This window comes from Eumetopias jubatus, unplaced genomic scaffold (genome assembly GCF_037043125.1).
Source record: "Eumetopias jubatus isolate StellerSeaLion01/CBP00866 unplaced genomic scaffold, mEumJub1_p1.0 scaffold_14, whole genome shotgun sequence".
NCBI classification, from domain to species: domain Eukaryota; kingdom Metazoa; phylum Chordata; class Mammalia; order Carnivora; family Otariidae; genus Eumetopias; species Eumetopias jubatus.
This window is the reverse complement of record NW_028274820.1, coordinates 10,199,290-10,225,467: the sequence shown is the minus strand read 5'-3', so window position 1 is coordinate 10,225,467 and position 26,178 is coordinate 10,199,290. Positions and strand designations below refer to the sequence as shown.

The 26,178-nt window shown below is 41.5% G+C and overlaps 1 protein-coding gene across 3 annotated transcripts in view; it reads left to right on the top strand.

Moving 5' to 3' along the window:
- Positions 1 to 26,178, top strand: part of HECW1 (HECT, C2 and WW domain containing E3 ubiquitin protein ligase 1) — a 430,092-nt gene that overhangs the window by 303,675 nt on the left and 100,239 nt on the right. For all 3 annotated transcript variants that reach the window (XM_088018231.1, XM_088018230.1, XM_028108920.2), the window contains 3 exons: positions 15,210 to 15,352; positions 18,530 to 18,630; positions 20,205 to 21,518. In XM_088018231.1, coding sequence (XP_087874357.1) covers positions 15,210 to 15,352; positions 18,530 to 18,630; positions 20,205 to 21,518 — 1,558 coding nt within the window. The remainder of the gene's footprint in view (positions 1 to 15,209; positions 15,353 to 18,529; positions 18,631 to 20,204; positions 21,519 to 26,178) is intronic.

Below are 26,178 nucleotides of genomic sequence, written 5' to 3'. Positions count from 1 at the left end.
GTAATGTAATCATGATGTGACATCCATCATGTTCACAAGCCCCACCCACACTGTGGAGGGTGTTATATGGTATGGGTGGGGAAGGGTCATCTCAGAATTCTCCCTACCACATTTATTATTCATCTTTGCCAGTCTGTGAGTATCCACATCATGCACCCAAATGAGGAGTTTCATTTTGCTTTTATTTTAGAAAAGTGCACTATAGTATAACCCTTAGGTTTTCTGCCAGAATAATAACTAGTGTGGCTTCAGCACCGATGTTTCAATCTAGTGTTCATAGAATATTTTGGCTCACCCACAAGCTTAGATTGTATTCCAGTTTTGCAGCATTGGTGTTTCATATGGAGTGGAATTACTTCAAGAACTAGCCAGTCATTCATTTCCTCATTCATTGATGTGCTGAATATATAGGTAATATGTGGCTGCTGTGTGCAAAAAGCTTCACTAAAACAGATACTACATGTGCATCCTTATTAACCACAAGAAAATAAACAGACTATAGAGGAGATATTGAAGCAGAAGAAAGAATCGCTGCCTCTGTTGGTGGTTCCCAAAGTCAGAAGAGGCTTCACAGAATAAATTTTATGGGAACGGGTTTTTAAAGCCTGAGTAGCATGGCAAGGAAGTTAGGAAAGAACAACTTCCAGGCAAAGAGTAAATCTGAAAATGTGTGACAGAAAATGAGGTTTCAGGGAACAAGTGTGTTAAATGGACCTGGAAAGTTTGGCAGGAGTTGGACATGTCATTAGGAAATTTGGATTTCATCCTGTAAATGAGAAGAAAAAGGAAGTAGTTATGCAGGAGAATGAAATGATCAGATCTGTATTTCAGAGACATACCTTTACTGGCAACGGTAAGAGAGAAACTGAAGACTGGGAGACAAGGGCCATATCTAGGCCAGTGCAGCCAAAGTGAAGAGGAGAGAATAGAGAGTCAGTAAGAGAGTTTACACTCTGATTGACTGGATATGGGCTTCTGCAGGTGAGAGAACAGTCAGGGTGGCCCAAGGTGAGAAGGTGAGGAAACACATCAGTGATGGTGGCAGTTTACCAACAAAGCATGTGCCGATGCTGAAGATGAAAGAGCTCTTTCCTTTCTACTCGGTTAGGGGTACCATAAAGTAGGAAAAGAGAGGTTAGGTAAATTGCTTATGGTCACACAGCAAATTTTGGTCTTTGTTTCCAATCTAGTAATCTAATCCCATTCCTTCCTTATAGGGGTTTAAGGGAATCATCCCCAGAAGCAAAAGATTAGAGATATAGATGTGGATAAGGATATGGATATAGAGAGAATACATGTATGTATAATATATACTTTTGCATTTGATATATTTTTTTAATTTTTTATTGTTATGTTAATCACCATATATTACATAATTTGTTTTGGTGTAGTGTTCCATGATTCATTGTTTGTTCATAACACCCAGTGCTCCATGCAGAATGTGCCCTCCTCAATACCCATCACCAGGCTAACCGATCCCCCCACCCTCCTCCCCTCCATAAACCTCAGTTTGTTTTTCAGAGTCCATCATCTCTCCTGGTTCGTCTCCCCCTCTGACTTACTCCCCTTCATTCTTCCTCTCCTGCTATCTTCTTCTTTTTCTTTTTTCTTAAAATATGTTGCGTTATTTGTTTCAGAAGTACAGATCTGTGATTCAACAGTCTTACACAATTCACAGCGCTCACCGTAGCACATATCTTCCCCAATGTCCATCACCCAGCCACCCCATCCCTCCCACCCCCGACCACTCCAGCAACACTCAGTTTGTTCCTGAGATTAAGAATTCCTCATATCAGTGAGGTCATATGATACATGTCTTTCTCTGACTGACTTATTTCACTCAGCATAACACCCTCCAGTTCCATCCACGTCGTTGCAAATGGCAAGATCTCATTCCTTTTGATGGCTGCATAATATTCCATTGTGTATATATACCACTTCTTCTTTATCCATTCATCTGTCGATGGACATCTTGGCTCTTTCCACAGTTTGGCTATTGTGGACATTGCTGCTATAAACATTGGGGTGCACGTACCCCTTCGGGTCCCTACATTTGTATCTTTGGGGTAAATACCCAGTAGTGCAATTGCTGGATCGAATGGTAGCTCTAATCTCAACTGTTTGAGGAACCTCCATACTGTTTTCCAGAGGGGTTGCACCAGCTTGCATTCCCACCAACAATGTAGGAGGGTTCCCCTTTCTCCACATCCCCGCCAACATCTGTCGTTCCCTGACTTGTTAATTTTAGCCATTCTGACGGGTGTGAGGTGATATCTCATTGAGGTTTTGATTTGGATTTCCCTGATGCCGAGTGATGTTGAGCACTTTTTCATGTGCCTGTTGGCCATTTGGATGTCTTCTTTGGAAAAATGTCTGTTCATGTCTTCGGCCCATTTCTTGATTGGATTTTTTGTTCTTTGGGTGTTGAGTTTGATAAGTTCTTTATAGATTTTGGATACTAGCCCTTTATCTGATCTGTCATTTGCAAATATTTTCTCCCATTCTGTCGGTTGTCTTTTGGTTTTGTGGACTCTTTCTTTTGCTGTGCAAAAGCTTTTTATCTTGATGAAATCCCAGTAGTTCATTTTTGCCCTGGCTTCCTGTGCCTTTGGCGATGTTTCTAGGAAGAAGTTGCTGCGGCTGAGGTCGACGAGGTTGCTACCTGTGTTCCCCTTTAGGATTTGGATGGACTCCTGTCTCACGTTTAGGTCTTTCAACCATTTGGAGTCTATTTTTGTGTGTGGTGTAAGGAAATGGTCCAGTTTCATTCTTCTGCATGTGGCTATCCAATTTTCCCAACACCATTTGTTGAAGAGACTGTCTTTTTTCCATTGGACATTCTTTCCTGCTTTGTCAAAGATAAGTTGACCATAGAGTTGAGGGTCCATTTCTGGGCTCTCGATTCTGTTCCACTGATCTATGTGTCTGTTTTTGTGCCAGTACCATACTGTCTTGATGATGACAGCTTTGTAATAGAGCTGGAAGTCCGGAATTGTGATGCCGCCAGCTTTGCTTTTCTTTTTCAATATTCCTCTGGCTATTCGGGGTCTCTTCTGGTTCCATACAAATTTTAGGATTATTTGTTCCATTTCTTTGAAAAAAGTGGATGGTATTTTGATGGGGGTTGCATTGAATGTGTAGATTGCTCTAGGTAGCATTGACATCTTCACAATATTGGTTCTTCCAATCCATGAGCATGGAACGTTTTTCCATTTCTTTGTGTCTTCTTCAATTTCTTTCCTGAGTATTTTGTAGTTTTCTGAGTACAGATCCTTTGCCTCTTTGGTTAAATTTATTCCTAGGTATCTTATGGTTTTGGGTGCAATTGTGAATGGGATCGACTCCTTGATTTGTCTGTCTTCTGTCTTGTTGTTGGTGTATAGGAATGCCACTGATTTCTGTGCATTGATTTTATAGCCTGCTACTTGACTGAATTCCTGTATGAGTTCTAGCAGTTTTGGGGTGGAGTCTTTTGGGTTTTCCACATAAAGTATCATATCATCTGCAAAGAGTGAGAGTTTGACTTCCTCTTTGCCGATTTGGATGCCTTTGATTTCTTTTTGTTGTCTGATTGCTGTGGCTAGGACTTCTAATACTATGTTGAATAGCAGTGGTGAGAGTGGACATCCCTGCCGCGTTCCCGACCTTAGGGGAAAAGCTCTCAGTTCTTCCCCATTGAGAATGATAGTCGCTGTAGGTTTTTCGTAGATGGCTTTTATGATATTGAGCTATGTACCCTCTATCCCTATACTCTGAAGAGTTTTGATCAAGAAAGGATGCTGTACTTTGTCAGCATTTGATATATTTTATGTGTAATATGTAATCACATACACATTACATTATTTATGTGCACACACATACAGATCTTGCTTCCCAGTCAACCAAGCCACAAGTAAATCTTGGCCTAAATTTGACATAGCAATACCTACAAGTGAAATTAATAATACTCTGTTCTGAAGCTGAGGATTCTTAGAGACTCATATGGAGATGCTTGAGGCCCTGTCAAAATCCAGTTCATTTGCTCTTAGGCATAAGAAGAAATGGAAGTTTCCTATATATCACAAATTTGCAAGAGCAACCTTTACTATTCAAAACAGTTAGATTCCCTGCAGTTACATGGCTCATGTCCCAACAGGATTGTCTCTGGCACTTCCTTCCTAGCACAGAGTTAAGCCACACACTGCTTAAAGGGGCAGGTCTCCCCCTACGCCTAGACTCCAGGGGCATCCCTTCATACTACAAAATGCTGTGATCTTGCGAGGAAGAGTCAAAAAGTTTCTCTTGATTCAATTATTGCTCTACCGATGGAGCTATTTTTCTATCCTTGACTTTACGCAACCCTGCTTTCAAGGGCCATTTTTAAAACTCAATGAATAGTGCCACCTGGATTGAAAGCCATATATCATACAAGGTTCCAAGGAAGAGTAGCTGCAGTTTGTATGCTCCATTTACTTCTTTCCTGCTTTCCTCTTCCTTGAAGAACTTTTGCACAGGAAGCAGCAGACATAGTCCATTTAACTTTCATTAGTAATGAATAATAGTGTTGGCTGGGTGGTACCAGGCAGCCCTTTGTGAACAGAGCTTGTGACTTATTTCCCCATTATGCCCCACTGCAGCAGAGGAGAGACAAAACTAGATGGCCCTTCTAACTGACCTGTTTCACCAAACAGGACCATTCTTACTCCACATCACCAGTTATATAATCTTGGCTTCTAGTTGGTGTCCCTGCCTTACTCCTGAATGTCCTCCTACCTCTTCAAAAGCAAAGTTAACCATCCCTACCATTTTTCAATTCTCAACCTCTTTCAACTTGGGTAAGTTTATAAATAAAATACTATACTTCTGCTGTTAAAGACTGGGGTCATCTTTTTCTCATACCCCTCCCTAAACACCCAAGTGAAAAATACTTTTCAAATCATGTTGAACATGTCTCTTAAATTTCCCACAACTATTTCCTCATTTTTTATTATAATATCACCCTCACATTGATATCCATATCATCTTAGCTACATTGAGTCAATAATGAGTCCCATTATTTACTCTGCCATGACCAGTAAAGACCTTTCTACCTGTGATAACATCTTCCCTTTCTTCCAAGAACTACTATTATTATGGATGACCATGGTCCACATGAATGACCTATCAGACATCCTAGTTTTCTTAACAGCCTCAATTTCCTTGATCTTCATTTCCATTCATCACCAACCATCCACTCCAACACTTACACCCTAGATCTTGTTACAATATCACAAGCTGTCCAGCTCTCTCTTTACAGTCAACTATCTTTTGATACCCAACCCTTCATTTTCATCACTCTGTTCTCTGATTACTTTGGGACAGTTACTCAGCCCCTCTTTTCATTCCTAACTATCCGTCCTCCCACATGCCCTCAATCTTGGGAATCCAGTCTTGGGAATTTGCGGCCTCTTTCTTTCCCACATGCCATGGCTCTCACTGACATTTAACCAGTCCACAAGTCCGCCTTCCTCTCCTCGTTCCCCGCCAGGCTTCCTCCCCATATCTCACTTATCTCACCTGATCTGCCCACCCTCAGGTCTGACATATGTATGGACCACCTCCTCAGCACTACTCTATTCCTCAAATGCAAGACCTCAGTGTGTCTGTCATTTGCATGATTCACTTCCTTCATTTCCTCCCAGATGCCTTTGGAATAAATCCAAGCTCTGGCCAGGAGGCTGGTCATGATCTGGATCCTACTTCTCCATCCAGTTTTATCTCACAACACGACCCCCACCATGACCCAGACATACTGAGCAGCCCACAGTCCCCAAAGGGACCCGTGAGTTCTGTGAATTTCAACCCCTTGTCCATGGTACTCTCTCTCCCTGGAATGTTCTTCCCACATCTTCTTGACTTGGCAGATGTCTGCTTATGTGTTAAGATTCAGTTAAAGCATTGCCTCCTCTGGGATGTCATCTCTACCTGTCCATCAGGCTCCTCCCCACCATCACAGCGCTTCTCTTTATTCATTCATTAAATAAAGGGCCTTTGGGGACCCTCACTATAGCACTTCCTGTCTTATGGTTGTCTACTTGCAACATAAACAGTGTGACTTTTAAGATTAGAGATCTATGGCCCCAGTATTTAAGGGTGGTGGCTGTGACATTGGCACCCAGCTCAGAGCCAGTGCTTAGCAAGTGTTTGTGAGTGAGTATATAACATTCCCCTTCTTCTAGTCATTGGCTCCTTCGTTAGTGACACTCCTAATTTCTTGCCCATTTGTGGAACTGCTGCCAGTTTACATAATTGCCAACTAAATATTCCCTTTAGTTAGCTACTCTTTGTATTTCAGTAAGTTCAATTCATGGAAGTTCTTTTTATAAAAGATCTGCCTCATGTTTTTTCTGAAGCACTATGGAACATAATAAATAAAGTATCTTCTTTCTATAAATGGCCTATTGAGTAACAGTGCCTACCAAAATATATAAATTCACCCACAGATTGTAACACCAGTCCAATATCTCTCTGGAAAACTGAAGATGGCAGCCCTACATCAGTGGTTCTCAACAAGGGTGATTTTGTCCCTCGAGAAATATTGGGCAATGTCTGGAGATATTTTTGGTTGTCATAACTAGCTATTACTGGCATCTGTTGGGCAGAGGCCCACTAACATCCATTACTATTATTAAGAATGCCAAGACCAAAATAAAATTATCAATCTCAGATGAAGAATGGGTTATGAATCATTGGACTAAATATTTAAGCCACAGAAAAAGATTTAGATTTGGTCTAAGGAATATTTTCCTAACAATGAGATTATTTGGAGTTAAAATGGATTGTTATTGAGAGAACTGTGACTCTTCACTCTGAGTCACAGCAAAGTAACCTGGGAACTCGAAGCACTACCAGTGCCCAGCTCCACCTCCAAGGGAATCTAATTTAAGTAGTCAAGAATGGGATCGACTTATGGGTATTTTTGTGAAAGCTCCCCAGATTATTCTAATGAGAGCCAGAGCTGCATACCAATGGCCCAAAACAAAAAATAAGAGTCCCAACAGTGTGTGCTTAAGCAAAACGTTTACTTTGTGTTTGAAAGTTTATTTTGTGTGAAGTTTACTTTTAACCAAAAGGAGGCTTGTCGCCGTAGGAGTACTGCATATACCCCTCCAACTCATACCCAGGCATTGGGCCTTGAACAGCTTTCTTCCTGCCCTGGCTGCCCAAGTGTAAGAGATCTGACAATTATGACAATTCTTGCCTAATCGGACCATTATCGCCTAAAGCACAGCCAAGAAAGGGGATCCAATGGAACGGTGACCTGTGGAACTTTACTTCTCTGACCCTTGGGACACCAGGAGTGCCTTTGTTTAGGACAGTCTCATCTTTAGGTAGAGAGAAGGAGCCATTTATGTATTGGTTGGTCCAAGCATGTGTTTGTAGATTCACAATTCTCTAGGGAGCTTTCCTAGGTGTAGTCTGAAACCAGACCCCCATACGTAGAGGGCAGGGAGAGATGAAGAAAGAGGCATGCCACTCCAGGTTGGTAGGTGGCAGTTTTAACAGTAACAAAGGGAACTTACATATGAGGCTTGTCTTGGGCAGCAGCAAGATGAATGGATCCCCATACCTACCCTTTAAATCTTAAAAGGTTATGAAAAGACCCTAAATGGGTTTAGCTACATGTACCATGCAGCTGTTTTCAACATCACATCACCATCTTGAGGCTATGTCCTTGGAGCAGCCTCTGGGAGTGAGAAAGGCAAGCAAACCCACATTCCAAGGATGGGGGATGTGAAGCAAGGAGCCTGTGAGTGTCTGGGTCCAGCTCACAGGTGTCAACCAGTGTTTTTTGTTTTTGGGGTTTTTTTTAATTAATTTATTTTTTTATTTGAGAGAGAGAGAGACTGGGGTGGGGCAGAGGAAGAGGGTGAGAGAATCGCAAGTAAACTTCTCACTGAGTGTGGTGCCCGACATGGGGCTTGATCCCAGGACCTTGAGATCATGACCTGAACCAAAATCAAGAGTCAGATGCTTAACGAACTGAGCCATCCAGGTGCCCCTCAATCAGTGGCCTTTTTTATAGCATTCCCCAACAATGTTACAGTTGCTTTTAGATGCCCATGAGCAAAAAGAGGCTGAAGTGGGAAATAGCCAAACTTTAGACCCTAAGAATGTTCAGGGTTGGCTCCTTCATTTGCTACATTGGTTTTTTTTCCACAGGTGAATTAGCATAAAAAAAAGATAAAATTCCCAAAACAGAGAGGGCTTGGAGCAATAATGCATCTTTTCAAAAAATCTTTTGCAGATACAGTTCATAGATTTCTATTTTGGCCAATAGCCAAGCCATTTCTCTGGATAAAAAGACAGAGGGGGCATTAGCAGTAGGAAAACTATAGCTTTTTTCTGTGCTGTAGGCATTTGAACCAGGCCTTATAGATTATTACAAACAGCTGTAGAATTATTGGTCATTATGGGCCAGCTGAAATGAGATAGTAAATTTGAAAAAGTACAATAATTAGAAAGTCAAAAGGAAAAGGAGACAGGACAGATGATCCCCAACTTATGATGACTGGACTTAACAATTTTCGACTTCATGATGGCGTGAAAGGTGATATCCATTCAATAGAGACTGTACTTAAAATTTTTTATTTTGATCTTTCTTGGGCTAGGGATATGTGTGTGCTACTCTCTCATGATGCTTCGCTTATCTGGTGATGCCACAACTCCCAGTCAACCATGTGATCATGATGGTCAACAACCAATACACTTACAACCATTCTGTACCTATACAGTCATTCTATTTTCAGTTTCAGTACAGTATTCAATAGGTTACATGAGATATGCAACACTTTATTATAAAAAAGGTTTGTGTTAGATGGTTTTGCCCAACTGTAAAAGAATGTGTTTTGAGCATATGTAAGGCAGCCTAGGCTGAGCTCTGATGTTTAGTAGGTTAGAAGCATTATAAATGTATTTTCAACTTATGATATTTTTAACTTAAAATGGATTTATCAGGATGTAACTCCATTGTAAGTTGAGGATCTGTAGTGGATGTGGCAGATAGAGTCTGGATAGAGCAGAATTGGAAGGAAAAAATACAGTTTAATTTAACATGGCATGAGCCTTCTTTTCCCATTCTACAGTTGAAGATGCTGAGCCTCAGGGAGGTTGTGAATGAGACTCAAGAATTCGGATGTGCAGAGCTAGAAATAAAAACCAAGTCCATGTCACTCCAAAGGTTCTTCAAGGGCTTCAGGTAAAAGCCAGGTCAGCAGAAGCAGGCAGGAGAAACACCCTGGCTCATGGGTGCAAGTAGCTTGCTCATGAATAGACAGACTTTTACATTCTCAGAGCTGCTCACTGGTTCTTAAAAGAACCTCACATAGCTGGGGGTTTACATGGACTCCAATAACTATGAAATGGAAGTAAGGGCCTAGTGGGGAAAGCTTGATGCCTGGGGTGGAGGGGTGGATTTTTGAAGAGAGGCTAAAAACCTCTGGAGAGAGGGAAGAACTCAAGCATTCCTACTGAATTTCAGAGTGAGTTTTGCTAAGTTGACTTTGGTGTCCTGTGTAGGCTGCTATAACCAGAAATACTCTTGTTTTAATAAAGGTGATTCAGTTTTTCATTATGAAAATAATACATGCTCATTACAGGAAGTATGGAAAATACAGAAAAAGAAATGGGGAGAAACAATCCTACTTGGTAAGACAACTGCTATTAAAACTGATTATAATTCTTTCCAGTTTTTTAATTCATATAATTCATATTCTTGTGATCATGAATTAAATATTAAGAACAGGATGCTCTTATCACTTAGCATTGTAAAGCAAGCATTTTCTATCTTTTGTTTAACATGTTATAATATTGTAATTATATATATAAATCTAAATTATTGTAATTTAGAAAATTATAAAATATTCTATCATATGCATTTACTACAATGTATCTAACCTATTGTTGAGCATTTAGGTTAGGATATTGATTACTGTAATCAATTCAGAATTGTAATTCAGTAATTACAGAAAAGTAATTCAGAATGGAATTACTGGATCAAAGATACAGAAGTTTTGAGGACCTGAGACAGTTAGTGGGGCTGGATTCTTGCTTAGATAGACCTTCTTAGAGAAGTCCTATTCCTGGTTTGATCTTCAAGTTTGCCTGTCCATAAATTTTGTTCTGTTAGTACCAGAAATGATCGGTTCTTAGGAATTGTATAGAGTTGAATTATACTAATGTAAAATGGAAATTAGAAGTACTACGTGCAGGTATGGAAGTCATTAGTGCTGTTTGTCAATAGTTCTGCTCTCCGCCTCCCAGACACACTATAGGATCGTATATCCTCCTCCCTGTGGTTGGCTGAGACATGTGTCTAGTCTTGATGAGGAGTTGGGTTTGTAAGCAAACACTTATTTGCAGGGAGACCTTCCAGAGTTCTCTTTACTCTGTCACTGTGCCTAGCAACTTTTGAGGGGGGATCTGCTCCATCAGCCTGGCTCCTTGAGTGACTAACAAGCAGAGCCCTCTGCCAGCCCTCAATGGCAGTGTGAGCAAGGAACAAAGCTTTACCATCAAAAGTCACTGAGACTTGAAATTTGGTTGTTACTGAAGCATGACTTAGCCTGTTGTCATGGTACAGAGGAGATTTTAACATTAGCATATTTAACGTATTTGATCTCTAATTAGAATCAACTGAAGTTAAAAGATTGCTATTAGAAATTAATCCCAATAAAAGGAAATAATTATATATCTCAACTGTTATACAACCCTTGATTAAGGGTACTGTGATGTTCAATATTATTAACACTCCCTTCTCCCAGACAGTCTGAGCTAGGCAATGCCGACATGTACCTTCTCCTTTGCTACACTTTGTTTTATTTATAAAGTTTTTATTTTAATCCAATATGGTTAACATACAGTGTTATATTAGTTTTGGGTGTACAATATAGTGATTCAACAATTCTATAGATCACGTGGTACTCATCATGGTAAGTGCACTCCTTAATCTCCAACACCTATTTCCCCCATCCCCCCCCTCCTCCCCTCTGGCAACCATCAGTTTGTTCTCTGTAGTTAAGAATCTGTCTTTTGGTTTGTCTCTCTCTTTTTGTCCCCTTTGCTCATTTGTTTTATTTCTTAAATGCCACATATGACTGATATTATATGTCTTTCTATGAATTATCACTTAGCATTACACTCTTTAGCTCCATCAATGTTATTGTAAATGGCAAGATTTCATTCTTTTTTATGGCTAAATCATACACACACACACACACACACACACACACACACCACATCTTCTTTATCCATTCATCTACCAATGGATACGTGGACTGCTTCCACAATTTGGCTATTGTAAATAATGCTGCAATAAACATGGGGGTGCATATATCCTCTTGAATTAGTGTTTTGGGTTTTGTTTTTTTGTTTTTTTTTTTTGTTTTTTTTGCATAAATACACAGTGGTACCATTACTGTTTTTTAACTTTCTGAGGAAGCTCCATACTGTTTTCCACAGTGGCTCCACCAATTTGCATTCCCACCAACAGTACACAAGGGTTCCTTTTTCTCCACATCTTCGTCAATACTTGTTTCTTGTGTTGTTGATTTTAGACATTCCAATAGGTGTGAGACGATGTATTGTAGTTTTGATTTGTATTTCCCTGATGATGAGTGTTGTTGAGCATCTTTTCATGTGTCTGTTGACCATCTGTATGTCTCCTTTGGAGAAATGTCTGTTCATGTTTTCTGCCCATTTTTTAATTGGATTATCTGGTTTTTGGGTGTTGTGTTTTGTAAGTTCTTTGTATATTTTGGATACTAACCCTTTATCAGAGATGTCATTTGCAAATACCTTCTCCCATTCCATAGGTTGCCTTTTAGTTTTGTTGATTGTTTCCTTCGCTGTGCAGAAGCCTTTTATTTTGGTATAGTCCCAATAGTTTATTTTTGCTTTTATTTCCCATGCCTCAGGAGACACATCTAGAAAAATGTTGCTATAGCTGATGTCAGAGAAATTACTATCTGTGCTCTATTCCAGGATTTTTATGGTTTCAGGTCTCACATTTAGGTCTTTCATCCATTTTGAATTAATTTCTGTGTATGGTGTACGAAAGTGGTCCAGTTTCACTCTTTTGCATGTAGCTGTCCAGTTTTCACACCACCATTTGTTGAAGAGACTGTCTTTTTCCCATTGCATATCCTTTCCTCCTTTGTCAAAGATTAATTGGCCATATAATTGTGGGTTTATTTCTGGGTTTTCTATTCTGTTCCATTGATCTATGTGTCTATTTTTGTGCCAGTACCATACTGTTTTGATCACTACAGCTTTGTAGTATGATGTGAAGTCTGGAGGTAGTTTTTCTCCAGTTTTGTTTTTCTTTTTTAAGATTGCTGTGGCTATTCAGGGTATTTTGTGGTTCCATACAAATTTTAGGATTGTTTGTTCTAGTTCTGTGAAAAATGCTGTTGGTATTTTGATAGAGATTGTATTAAATCTGTAGCTTGCTTTGGGTAGTATAGACAGTTTAACAATATTTGTTCTTCCAATCCATAAGCATGGAATGTCTTTCCATTTCTTTGTGCCTTCTTCAGTTTCTTTCATCAATATGTTTTATACCTTTTAGACTACAGATCTTTTACCTCTATGGTTAAGTCTTATTTCTAGGTACTTTATTATTTTGTGGTGCAATTGTAAGTGGGTTGTTTTATTAATTTCTTTTTCTGCTGCTTCATTATTAGTACATAGAAGTGTAACAGATTTCTGTACATTGGTTTTGTATCCTGTGACTTTACTGAATTCATTTATTAGTCCTGACAGTATTTTGGTGGTCTTTTGGATTTCTATATAGAGCATCATGTCATCTGCAAATAATGAAAGTTTGACTTCATCCCTGCCACCTTGGATGCCTTTTATTCCTTTTTCTTGTCTGATGGCTCTGGCTAGGTCTGCAGTACTATGTTGAATAAAAGTGGTGAGAGTAGACATTCTTGTCTTGTTCCTGACCTTTGGAGAAAAGCTCTCCATTTTCTCCACTGAGTATGATGTTCACTGAGAGTTTTTCATATATGGCTTTTATTATGTTGAGGTATATTCCCTCTAACCCTATTTTGTTGAGGGATTTTATCATGAATTGATATTGTTCTTTGTCAAATGCTTTTTCTGTATCTATTGAAATGATCATATGGTTTTCATCCTTACTCTTATTGATATGAAATATCATGCTGATTGATTTGTTAATTTTGAATCACCTTTGCATCCTGGGAATAAATCCCACCTTATTGTGCTGAAGGACTTTTTTTAATGTATTGTTGGATTCAGTTTGCTAGTATTTTGTTGAGGATTTTTGCATCTGTATTCATCAGAGATATTGGCCTATAGTTCTCCATTTTTGTGGTGTCTTTATCTGGTTTTGGTATCAGAGTAATGCTGGCCTCATAGAATGAATTTGGAAGTTTTCCTTCCTCTTATTACTTTTTTTTTTTGGAATAGTTTGAAAAGAATAAGTATCAACTCTTCTTTAAATGTTTGGTAGAATTCCCCTATAAAGCCATCTTGTCCTGGACTTTTATTTGTTGGGAGTTTTTTGATTACTGATTCAGTTGCCTTGCTAGTAATTGGTCTGTTCAAATTTTCTATTTCTTCCTGCTTCAGTTTTGGTAGGTTATATGTTTCTGGGAATTTATCCATTTCTTCCAGGTTGCCCAATTTGTTGGCCTAAATTTTTTCATAATATTCTCTTACAATTGTTTATATTTCTGTGGCGTTTGTTATTATTTCTCTTCTCTCATTTGTGATTTTGTTTATTTGAGTCCTCTTTCTCTCTCTCTCTCTCTCTCTTTGATGAGTTTGGCTAGAGGTTTATCAGTTGTATTTTTTTTCCCAAAGAACCAACTCCTGGTTCTTTGATCTGTTCTATTGGTTTTTTGTTTGTTTGTTTAGTTTAATTTCTATACCATTTCTTTCTGCTCTAATCTTTATTTCCTTCCTTTGGCTGGCTTTTAGTTTTGTTTGCTCTTCTTTTTCTAGCTCCTTTAGGTGTAAGTTTAGGTTGTTTATTCCTTTTCTACACTTTTCATTGTTCACTATGCCACCTTCTGATGGTTAGTCTTTCTTTAATTGTTGCTGCCTTTATTTTAAAAGTCATACAGTTATTTAAAAAATGAACAGTTTAGAATCAAATGAAAAAGATCTGCTTTCTCTCCTCCCTACTAGCCTACCTAATTTAACTTAATTTAACTTATTTACCTGTTTCTTTTTAATGACAACAGAGTTTTCTATTTCAAAGATTTACTATCCTTAATTTAACCGGTCATACAGCTGTTTAAAAAATGCATAGTTTAGGAACAAATGAAAAAGATCTGCTTTCTCTCCTCCCTACTAACCTACTTCCTAAGGTTGAGTTTGGAGTCCACCCCTCCAGGAATTTTCTTTGCAGTTCCCAATACAAATGAATCCCACTCTTCATATTGTTCTACATCTTGCTTTTTTACTTTGTTTTTCAAGTATCTATTCATGTTGGTGCATATTTACCTGTTTCTTTTTCTTTTTAATTACAACAGAGTTTTCTATTTCAAAGATTTACTATCCTTAATTTAACTGGTTGCTGTTGATAGACATTTTTGGTCTTTCCGGGCTTTTGCTATTGTTAACTTGCACAAGTGTGCAAATTAATCCAGAGGGAAAATTCCTAAAATTGGAATTCTGAGTTGCAGGGAATTTGCAGCTTAAATGCCAATAAATATTGCCAATTCCTTTCCCAAAGGTTGAATCAATTGAATGGGATTGTATATCAATACAGTGTGAAAATTCTTTTTCCACTGTCAAGAACACAGGGTACTATGAAACATTTTTAAATCTCTGCCATTATAATCAAGGAAAAGAGATATTTTGTTCTGGTTTAAAGTGTATTTCCTTAATTATAGGTGAGTGTGTGCTTGTTCTTTCTTTAAATATGTTAATGCTTTTAGTATAGTGAGGCCTAAATGGATTCTTTCTCTTTAAGCTGAGTTGTTTTTATGATTTGAATCTTGGAGAATAGCCTTATTTTTAAGCATCAAAAAAGTAGCTCAATGTTGTTATTATTCATTTACTGAATAAACAGGGCTCACAGCATTTCTAAGACCTTGATATGTATATATATTGCCACTGGGATGTTTTATAATGACTTCATCCAAGGCAGATGGGCTGGGAATTGGCCGGCCCTTTCACCTCTCAGTTAATTGATGTGACATATTATTTCATTGCAGCAATTCAGCTTTGTGTCCTTGCCCACTGATGTACTGGAAATTGAGGTGAAGGACAAGTTTGCTAAGAGCCGCCCCATCATCAAGCGCTTCTTGGGAAAGCTGTCGATGCCCGTTCAAAGACTCCTGGAAAGACACGCCATAGGGTAAACCCGTGACTGAGACCTCAATATCACTAAGTCTTCAGCGAGCAGGCGAAGGGAGGCCTGCAAGCTGCAACAATATAGTCTCGCGGAGACTCAAACTAAAATGGTGGTATTGAATTTCTTTGGCTTTTCCCGTTAATTATGTTGCTCCAGCCACAACATTCAATTAAATAAACCCTTCCCTTTCCTCTTGTTTGCGTACCACTGGTTACTTATGCAAGAGAGTAGAAAATCCCAAGACAATATTGAAAGAAGCCCTGTTTCAACTATTCAACTCTGCCATTGTAGCATGAAAGCAGCCCCAGACAATAAGTAAACTAAAAAATGGGGCATCTTTCTATACAGGTAGAAATTAAAATTTGCTTTACTATCAAGAATATTATTTCTGCTTGTGTGTAGGATTTAATCATTTGGGACGTTCCTATAACAAGATGAAATCCTAGGTTACTAGAGTAGAGAGACTTAGAAAATGCTAGTATTTGTAGAAAATGCTAGATAGTATGTATGAAATTTTAAAAGCATGAATTCTCATGGACGACAGCAATTAAGTTACTTGCAGAATTCAGTTGTATATAAGAATGTTTCTGTTAGTATCTTTTATTTTCATGTCCTCTCATGAGTCTCATTAAAATGGACTCTTACCAGAGGAAATATTTCTCTATAGTATATATTTCCTTAGTTAATAGCAACTATATTTGAAAATGCTAGGTATAGTTCTCTGGCCATAAATGTACGCTCTGCTATGCTATACAATTGTAACCCTTAGAATGATATCAAAGGAATGAGGAGAATTTGCAGAATTTCCAAGTTTCTTCATTTAAAACTTTTTGGATTTTCAGGACTTTGGAATCACTAATGATTATCATAAGGACATTTAATTAGAACCTTATAGCATGTGTGCAGCTGTGTGCATACTGGCATGCCATTAACTCTCAAGCCAAAGAGAGAGACATTGGTGGAGTTACAGCCATGTGTCAAACACAGTGTTTGCACTTTCCACTTATGGTTGTGAGGATTAAACAAACAAATGTACATAAAGAATGTAAAGCAGTCCCTGGCACCTGGGGACTAAAGTACCCTAAACCATTCTTTTTTTTTTAATGCATAATCATGACTTTTAAAATAAAGGCAACTCAGAAGTCTCCCTCAATTCCTTTGCCTGTAACACCCCAGCCCTAAGCTGGCTCTCTGCCTCTCCTGAGTCCTATAATTGGACCACCTCAGCTTCACGTGGGATATCACTGGCTGCCTGGAACTTTTTATTGAGTAGTCCTGCCTTATGCCTCTAGCTGGATGTAAGTTATTTAAAGGCAAGCCTATGCATTACATCCTTTGTATCAACTGTGGCACTTTTCACATGGCACAGGCTCAAAAAATATTTGTTAATAAAGTGAGTGAGAAGCAGAGGAAAGAAAAGCCTGGAACAAATGCAAAGCGTAGAAAATTTAGTTTTTATCTCACCACCTGGTTGTCTTTAGGCATCTCCTGATTTCAACTAGGTTTTGAATTCAAGATCTCTTTCCTGGGCGCCTGGGTGGCTCAGTTGGTTAAGCAACTGCCTTTGGCTCAGGTCATGATCCTGGAGTCCCGGGATCGAGTCCCACATCAGGCTCCCTGCTCAGCAGTGAGTCTGCTTCTCCCTCGGACCCTCCCCCTTCTCACGCTCTCTCTCTCTCTATCTCATTCTCTCTCTCAAATAAATAAATAAAATAAAAATCTTTAAAAATAAAAAAAAAGATCTCTTTCCTATGGTCATAGTAGATTTGCTTCATTACATTGACCAAGCTCCTTTCTAAGTAAACAAAATATTGTGGTTCATTCTGTTTTCCAACATATAATGCTTTACTTAATGGACCTCCTAGGAACTTCAAACACTAAACTATGGTTTACTAAAGAAATATATTAACTTAGTGTGTCCCTGGGCTATCTGTTGTTCCATAATGCTGGTATTTTCTAGAAACATTAAAACACTACCATACAGCAATTTATCTTTTTATTTTAGTATGACCAATGACTAAAGGGAATGAATACAGAATCATCTGAGTACCAAACGGTTTTGGAATATGTCTTGTTAGTATTAGATAAACTGGATTTGTCAATTCTTGAATATCCAAGGTAGTTACCTTTCCTATTTAAGCCAAGGTTGGGGGGGTGGTGATGGTAATGTACTCTGCTAAAGCTTACATTGTTGATGGAACTGTAAAAGCAAAGTATCAAGTTGATTCCCCCTGGATAATTCTCTTCTTTGTAATAAAGAAATTGCCCTGAGTAGGCAGAGGGGATGATGCCAGATGCCAGGATGCAGTTTCAGAATCTGTATGTAGGACTGTGGAGCTGGTGTAACTGGAAACCAACCTACAAGTCTTGCTTCAGTCCATCCTGCAGCAGGTCCCTTTCTGAAGCACTCCACAGCTCTCCACACCACTCCAGTAACCATGACAGCATCCTTTCTTAGACTCTATGTATATATACTTGCAAGACATGCATCTGTTGCTGGCAATGTCCATTAAGGGCATTGGAAAATGTCAGCCTGCACAAGAAAAGCAAGCAAAGATATCCATGTCTTTTTTGTTGTTATTGTTGTCTTTTTGGGGTTTTCTTGGCTTAGAACACAGGTTGGCAGAAAATCTTCTGTAAAGGGCCAAGTAGTAAATATTTTAGGCTTTGTGGACCGTGTAGTCTCTGTTTCAACTATTCAACTCTGCCGTTGTAGCATGAAAGCAGCCTCAGACAATAAGTAAACTAATAAGCATGGCTGCATTCTAAGAAAACTTTTATTTGGGGAACTGAAATTTGAATTTCAGACAATTTTCCTGTGTCACAAAATATTATTCTTCTTTTGGTATTTTTTTTTTCTAACCATTTTAAAACGTAAAAAGCTCATAGCTGTACAAAAATAGGTGGTGGGCCAGATTTGAGCCCTGGGCTACAGTTTGCTCACTCCTGCTTTAGAATATTCAATGAGGATTTTCTTGAAGTTTTTCATTGTTGTTGAGCAGATGCACTTTCCCACATTTACCTTATGTCCACCTTCTATGCAGCTGAGCGGATCATCACCTCCTATTAGCAGGGCCTCCCCGGACTTGCCTGTCTCACCTCCTGGCATAGAAAGCATGCTGTATAATCTTCAAGGAGAGGTACTAACCAGATCTGTAAATGGTGCTTATTTCCTTCTAGGGATAGGGTGGTCAGCTATACACTTGGCCGCAGGCTTCCAACAGATCATGTGAGTGGACAGCTGCAATTCCGATTTGAGATCACGTCCTCCATCCACCCAGGTATTTTTGGCATGAGCTTCATGTCTTGTCCTAGCCTAGGGTTGGTGTGCTTCCTTTCTCTAAAATACAATAACCATGGTTCTCTCCAGACATGTCCTAGGTTTTGTGGTTCTCTCTCTTCTCCATTTGAGGCCCAGAAGCCAGTGATCTGTTCTGGAAGCCAGGTTGCTGTCCCCTTGATTGAGAGGCTCCTCTTCATTCTGGTGACCCAAAGGTAGAGGGTTAGACAGGGGAGTGGGATTTGACAATGAGGCCAACACGGGTATGGAGCCGTGTCTAATTTATCATTTTACTCCCAGCACCCACATAGGAGATGCTCAATAGATGCTTAATCATTGCATACATGAATGAATGAATGAATGAATGAATGAGAAACATGAATGAATATGATACATATCATATTATGGAAGAACTATTATTGGATACAATGGATTTATCCCAGGGAAAAATGAAAAACATAAGTTAGACAGAAAACTTCAGAATCATCCAGTTTTCTGTTTTTCAAGCCAAAACGTATACCCAAATAAGAATGATGAGATGCCTCATAATTCCACTTTTGTTCTTCTCCCACAACCCCCTATACTAAGTGTAGATCATGCTGAGAATTAGCCAGTCCTTCTAGGCCACATGTATGAGTTGCTGGTAATGCTAATGAGGCTTTGAAAACTCTGTAGTCTGTAGTTTATCACTGCCGCCTCATTGAAGACCAGACGTACTTGCCTATGCCCAAAATATAATGCAGAGTGTAAGAAAACACCCTGACTGCTTTGTCCTTTCACACCCAGCCTTTTCTTCATCCTGAGAATAAAATTGACTCTTCCTTCACTGAAGCAGTAAAGATGGCCTCATGGCTCACCAGAGAGATCATTCATCTTCAATGAGTACATTGCACTAGTGCTTTTGAAATGGGAAGTTCACACCGGGCAGGGATCCAACAGAGCAAGCAACTGGGGGAAAGTAGAAGTAAACAGTGGTTGCTGTTCCTTGAATGGTTGCTTGATGTGGAGACCTTGTTTATTTTCCATTGCAATAACCCCCAAATGTTGGAGGCCTCGCAGTCTGAGCTACTGAAGGACCCTGGTTGCTCCCATCAACTAGCCATTTTCTGCTCTGTAGTTGTTGAGAACCTGGCTTACCCATTCTGCCACCTGCTGGACCCAGCCAGAGGAGACACTCTCCGCCAGCGTTAACCTTGCCCGGTATGGCAAGGCACTAATAACCCCCAAGGGCTTCTTTGCAGTCTTCCCTGAAGCAAACATTGTTGAGCACCCACTATGTGCCAGGAACTGGGGTAGTTCTGGGCTTTGGGTATTTTAACCAAAACTATGAATTCCCTTGAAACAGAATTCTGAAATATGTCACGACTGCAAACTGTCATTAACATAAGGAGAACTCATCCCTACAGAATTTTTTAGCAGAGCTTTGGCCTACGGGAACCCCTCATCAATGCCTGCATCCAATATCCTCACGCAGAAATCCTCTTAGGATGGCTTACAGGGCCGGCAGAGTACACCAATGCGCTAACCGCACAATGCTCTCTTCTGGAAGAAATGACATTTTCTTCTCGCCCGCAGATGACGAGGAGATTTCCCTGAGCGCCGATCCTGAGTCCGCGGAAATTCGGGACAGCCCCATGAACAGCCTGGTGGCCAGCAGCCGCGGGGAGCCTCCGGGCGAGGCACTGGAGCCCTCCGGGAGCTCGAAGCCCGAGCCGCCGAGCCAGGGCAGTGCCGGGGACGCTGCCGGGAGCGAGAGCCTGGAGCTTGCCGAGCCGGTTGAGGAAGCGGCAGGTACCACCGAGGCAGGAGACGACGGAGCGGGCTCTGTGGGACCTGACGGGGCTGGGGAGCTTCTGGGCCCGGGGCGCGAGGACGCCGAGCCCGCCCTGAGTGCGGAAGAAGTGGCCGAGCGGCTGGAGCTGGGTGGGGAGGCGCCCCCAGCGGGGCTGCTGGAGGACGGCGAAGCCCCGGGCGGCGCCGGGGAGCCGGAGGCGGAGGAAGCGGCCACAGAGAGCCGGGCGGGGGGAGAGGAGAAGGAGCAGGCGGAGGAGGAGGAGGGCGACGTGTCTGCCCTGGGGCAGGGGGAGAACAGGCTGCAGCTGCGGGCCTCGGTGAAGAGGAAAAGCCGGCCATGCTCCTTGCCGGTGTCCGAGCTGGAGACGGTGATTGCGTCGGCTTGCGGAGACCCCGAGACCCCGCGGACACACTACATCCGTATCCACACCCTGCTGCACAGCCTGCCGTCCGCGCAGGGCGGCCCGAGCGACGAAGGCCCGGAGGAGGAGGCCACCCTCCAGGATGCCTCGGAGAAGGACGGCCTCAGCGAGGCGGACACGCTAGCTGGCGCGCCACCTCCCCTCGGAGAGGAGGGGGAGGAACCCGAGGGGGCGACTCCAGGCACGGCGACCCCCGGCCACTCGGGCTTGACCAACGGCCTCGTCCCCGATGGCGACATGCTCCCCAGCACGGGTAGTGAGAGCGACTCGAGCCCCCGGCAGGGCGGGGACCACAGCTGCGAGGGCTGCGACACGTCGTGCTGCAGCCCCTCCTGCTACAGCTCCTCGTGCTATAGCACGTCGTGCTACAGCAGCTCCTGCTACAGCCCCTCCTGCTACAACGGCAACAGGTTCGCCAGCCACACCCGCTTCTCCTCGGTGGACAGCGCCAAGGTCTCCGAGAGCACTGTCTTCTCGTCGCAAGACGACGACGACGACGAGAACAGTGCGTTCGAGTCCGTGCCGGACTCGGTGCAGAGCCCGGAGCTGGACCCGGAGTCGGCCAACGGTGCCGGGCCGTGGCACGACGAGCTGGCCACCCCCGCCGGGAGCGTGGCAAGAACCGTGGAAGGTCTGGAGTCCCCCGTGGCAGGGCCAAGCAATCGGAGAGAAGGTTAGACCTCAAACCTGATCAGAGTGAGAATAGGACCACCAGGGGGACGCAGGTCTCACCAACAAGGTTTAAAAACAAGTGAGAGGATCAGTCTCAAATGGGGTTGCTGGGGCAATGTATGCCTGTCCTGTACATGTATGTGTGCATGTGTCTATGTGTATGTAAGTATCCGTGGCTGCGACTAGCACACATCCACCACCTCTCAGATATACACCAAGAAGTACAGCTAGTGCACTCCTGTGAGTGCGCTCTTGTATGCGAGCGTCTCTGTTTTACGCAATCACTAGAACTGGTTAGTGCACGTTACCCTTCTAGTCTTGACAATGACCAGAGCACCAGAGGCAGTATTGAGTGACATAAACAGAAAACATTCGGCAACATTCGGTGGATAATGTGTAAATATCTGCTGACTTCCCAAAACATATTGGAGATGAGCAATAAACGTTAATATAAATTGGAGAACATTGATTTTACCTCTGCTTTAGAATTTAACTTAGCCTATGTACATATGGAAATGTATAGCCTACATATATTTGTCATTATTTCTGTCTGCTCAGTTCTCGTTATTGTTGTTTTTTTACTATTATTCAGCTTATTCAATCTAAAAACAAAAACAGCTCACCCATTTCTCCCATTCCCACTCCTGCCTCTGGCAACCGTCAATCTGTTGCCTGTTCTCTTGAAAACTAAAAAACGTTAATGAAAGAAATCGAAGAAGACACAAATAAATGGGAAGATCTTCCATGCTGATGGATTGGAAGAATCCATACTGTTAAAATGCCCATTCTACCCAAAGAAATATTATTACAAGATTGCAAGATTCCAGGCAGTCCCTATCAAAATTCCAGTGGCATTTTTCACAAAAATAGAACAAACGATCCTATAATTTATATGGAACCATAAAAGACCCCAAATAGCCAAAGCAGTCTTGAGAAAGAACAAAGCTGGAGGCCTCACGCTTTCTGATTTCAAACTACAAAGCTATAGTAATTAATTCTGGTGTTGTGTTTTGTTGTTTTTTGTTTGTTTTGTTTTATTTTGGCTAACGGAAGGGAAAAATAACATGAGTTCGTAAATCTCTTTGTTTCAAGTGGGATTCTAATCCAAAAGCTGCCACCTTTAGTTTTCAAATATATTCTGTATTTTAACCAAAGATGTTTCTTCTTAGTCGTGCCTGTGGAATCTTCTATAAAATTAACTCACATTTCTTTATCCAGATTTGGGAACCATCTTCCAGTCACGTGACAGTGACATGGGGGGAAATAGTTCAAAGGTCACATAACACTATGAAATAATTCCATTGCTTTAAAGGAGAAAAATATAGATTCTGATGTTTTTCTGCTCTACTGTTTACGGTAGCCTCCAAACAAAGTGGTGGTATTGTCTCTAGATTGTAAGCTCATCAAGGGCCAGAACTGTATTTTCTCTATGTTTGATTCTTAGCACCTACACAAATGCCTGGCACCTGCAAATTTTTAGAGGAACCAAAGTGAGCACAAAACTTAATCCTGAGTATTCGACAATGCCCAGTTCCACATTTCAGAGAAAGGAAGAGTGAGTGAAAGTGGCACATGAGATGAGGAGACGTGCAAAGAGGTTGGTAAAGAAAGGGAGCCACAAGGAGGAAAACCAGAGTGGCCCGCAATATGGAAAGGCACACCCGAGAATGGATGGACAGTCCCTCTCTTTACTGAGGATGTTTTGAGTCCCTCTGCTCTGGGCCAGATGCTATGTGCAGAGCACAGATAGATGGATAAGTGTCAGAAGGTGTGAGAGGGGCTCAGTAATTACAACAGAATTAAAAATAATTATAGTATAAAGAGATCTGGGGATGCACACCTAAAGGGCACAACTAGGCTCTGGCAGGGGGGTTTTAGTCCAGAGGTTGGCAAACCTGTTCTGTAAAGGGCCTGATAATAAATATTTTATTTTTTTTTTTTTTACTTTGCATATTTACTGATATAATTACAGCTCACACATACACAATTTGGGAACATTATTACGAGGATTATAATTTCTATCTGGGCCTCAGGCACCTCATATATTTTCAGATAAAACAGACTATCTCCAGGTTATTGGTAATGATAATAAGTATTTTAGACTTTGTAGGTCAAGAGGCAAAATCAAGCAACTCTTCTCACCAAAGGCTACTTTTTTTTCTTTAACAGTTTTACCTTTAAAAGTGTAATAACCCTTCTTAGCTCAGAGCCACACAACAAGGCCAGAGTCATAGTTTGTCGACGTGCTGTGGCCTGTGGTGTATATTTTGACCACCGTGTTGGGGGACAATCCACATATGGTTAATTGAAAATTGGTTCAGTATACAAAGGCATGTTTTACAAAAAAACAAAAACAAAACAAAACAAACAAAAACACTGTCCATGCCCTTGACGGACGAACAGCCCAACTGGCAAAACTCCTCCTTAGCAGAAAGGACAGGAAAGTGTTTCCGGGCCATAGTGGAAGCCTTGGCGAGGCAGTTTCCAAAGAAATTTGTGAATTTCTGAATTCTGCCGACCGTACACTCAAAAACGGCTAAGAAGCACCTACAGGCTTCACTCGGGTGGCTGTTGGGCCAATGCAGAGATTCCTGAGATGGTCAATCTCCTGAAGGCTGGGTGGAAGCTGGCAGAGCCCGCCCTGTCCCCTCTCGGTGGTGAGTCGCTGAGCTCCCGGTCTGTCCCTCACTGACACGTGCTCGAAGAAAGCAGGGCTTCACCACGACCCGCCTGACCTTTGCGTGTGTGCCCTGTTCTTCCCCAAGACTCGCTTTTGCCCCTTTCCTGTGATTTTTAGGCCGGCAAATTCTTTCACGAAGTTAGCTGAGGTCGACTGACCGTACACATGCCCACATAACTGAGTCTACAGCCATTCATGGAAGATCTGTTCTGTATCTACTTTTTGCTTTCCCACCCCACCCCCCGCCACCCCGTCCCGTGAAAACCTCCTTTTTAACCTCAACATAAAATAGTTTTTAAAAACTGTCTGCAGATCGAATGAAAAGAGCAATATAATGTGATTTGAGCTCGGGAGTCCAGGCCCTGGAGTCAGGCTTCCTGGGTTTTAATTCAGTCCCACCACTTCCTAGCTGTGACACCTAAGCCAACTTACTGAAATGCTCTGTGCCTCGTGTGTGAAATGGGTGTAAAGGTAGATTTTATTTCAAAGGGTTATGGGAAGGATTAAATGAGATACGATGCCCATGAAGCGCTTGGCTCTCACCGAGTAAGGGTTCTTCCAGGCAGATAAGCAGGGAGGCTACCTTTGAAAGTGGAATATGTTTCCTTCTCAGGGATTCTAGCAGGTCTGAACACTTGCTTTGTGTTTGAGGCAAGGGTGAGTGTGTGGAGCCGTGGCCTCCTGCAGAACAGACTCGCTTGCTTCTTCCTTGCGCTCCATCCATTCAGTGGGCTGAGCTGCGCCTGTCACATCATTGCATTTGCTTGGGGTTCACGAGCAGGTGGGGTCAGCTCCATTAACCCCAGCAAACGGCAGTATTATGTGTCCACTAGCTTGGAGGAGTAATTGACCTGATTGGGTGAATTAATTCCAAGAGGTAAGTTTGTTGTTCTTTTTAAGAAACCAAATTAAAAATGCAGCAGCTAGTGACATAACAACTGTACCATCGTTTTTTTAGTTTCGGACACTAAGCACATACAAAAGCAAACATGACTGTGGGATCCACTAAAAACAGAGCCCCTATCGGAACCAGGAGTCAGTTGCCAAGGAGCTATGCATGAGCACAAGGGGCCCCTTCCTCGGGGCTCCTCGGAGTCTCAGAAGACCCCCAGGATTTGAGTAACATACCAAAGTTTGCACAAGAAACCATGTTATATATTTAACATTTAAAAGGACCCGTTGTTCCTGAATACATCTCTGTTTTTTGTTTTACAGTTAGCTCTAGGAATTAAACAGCTAAATTAAACCCACCTAACTTCCTTCCTAATTGATTTTTTTTTTTTAATCAGTTTTTTGGACCTAGACTGAGAGGTCCCTTCCATGTGTGGACATTCTAGGAAATGTTTGAAATTTGGGATCCTATAAAGATCTTACCCACTGGTTTTTAGTTTCCCTCCTTTTTGACCTAAGGGATGATGGAACACTTGCTCTTTGCATCAGCCATGGAGGGCAGAGGAGGAAGGCCTGACCTTTGTCCTCTGGCTAATAGAGGCTATGGCAGAGAGCCAGGAGCATGTGAGCTAGAGGGTTACCACTCTGAACGGGGGCTGTCTCATGGCTTAGGCCCTTCCAGTTCTCCAAAGGTCAAGAGCCACTGCCTCTGATGATGTGGCCTAACTCTATGGGCCTCCCCTCCACACAGCCACTCTCCTGCAGTATTACCAGGACCTAAGGACGTCAAGAAATAGGAACATCATTTTAGGACATCGTTTAGTTCACTATGAGTCTGGCTGACAATAATACTAACTATGTCTATAATAATCGAGGCATGTATTCCGTGGACATGGTAATTTCTAAAATTTCTCCATGTCTGTCTCTCTTCCTTCTATCCCACCTCTGTGTTTCAAGTTTTCCTGTCTTGGTCTTCCTGCCTTTTATCTACTTCCTTCGTCTCTTGTCTTGTTCTCTTTTCCCTTTCCAGCATACCCTGGCTTGTCTGATTTTTCCTCATAATAATCTAGAACAATCACAAGATCCCAAA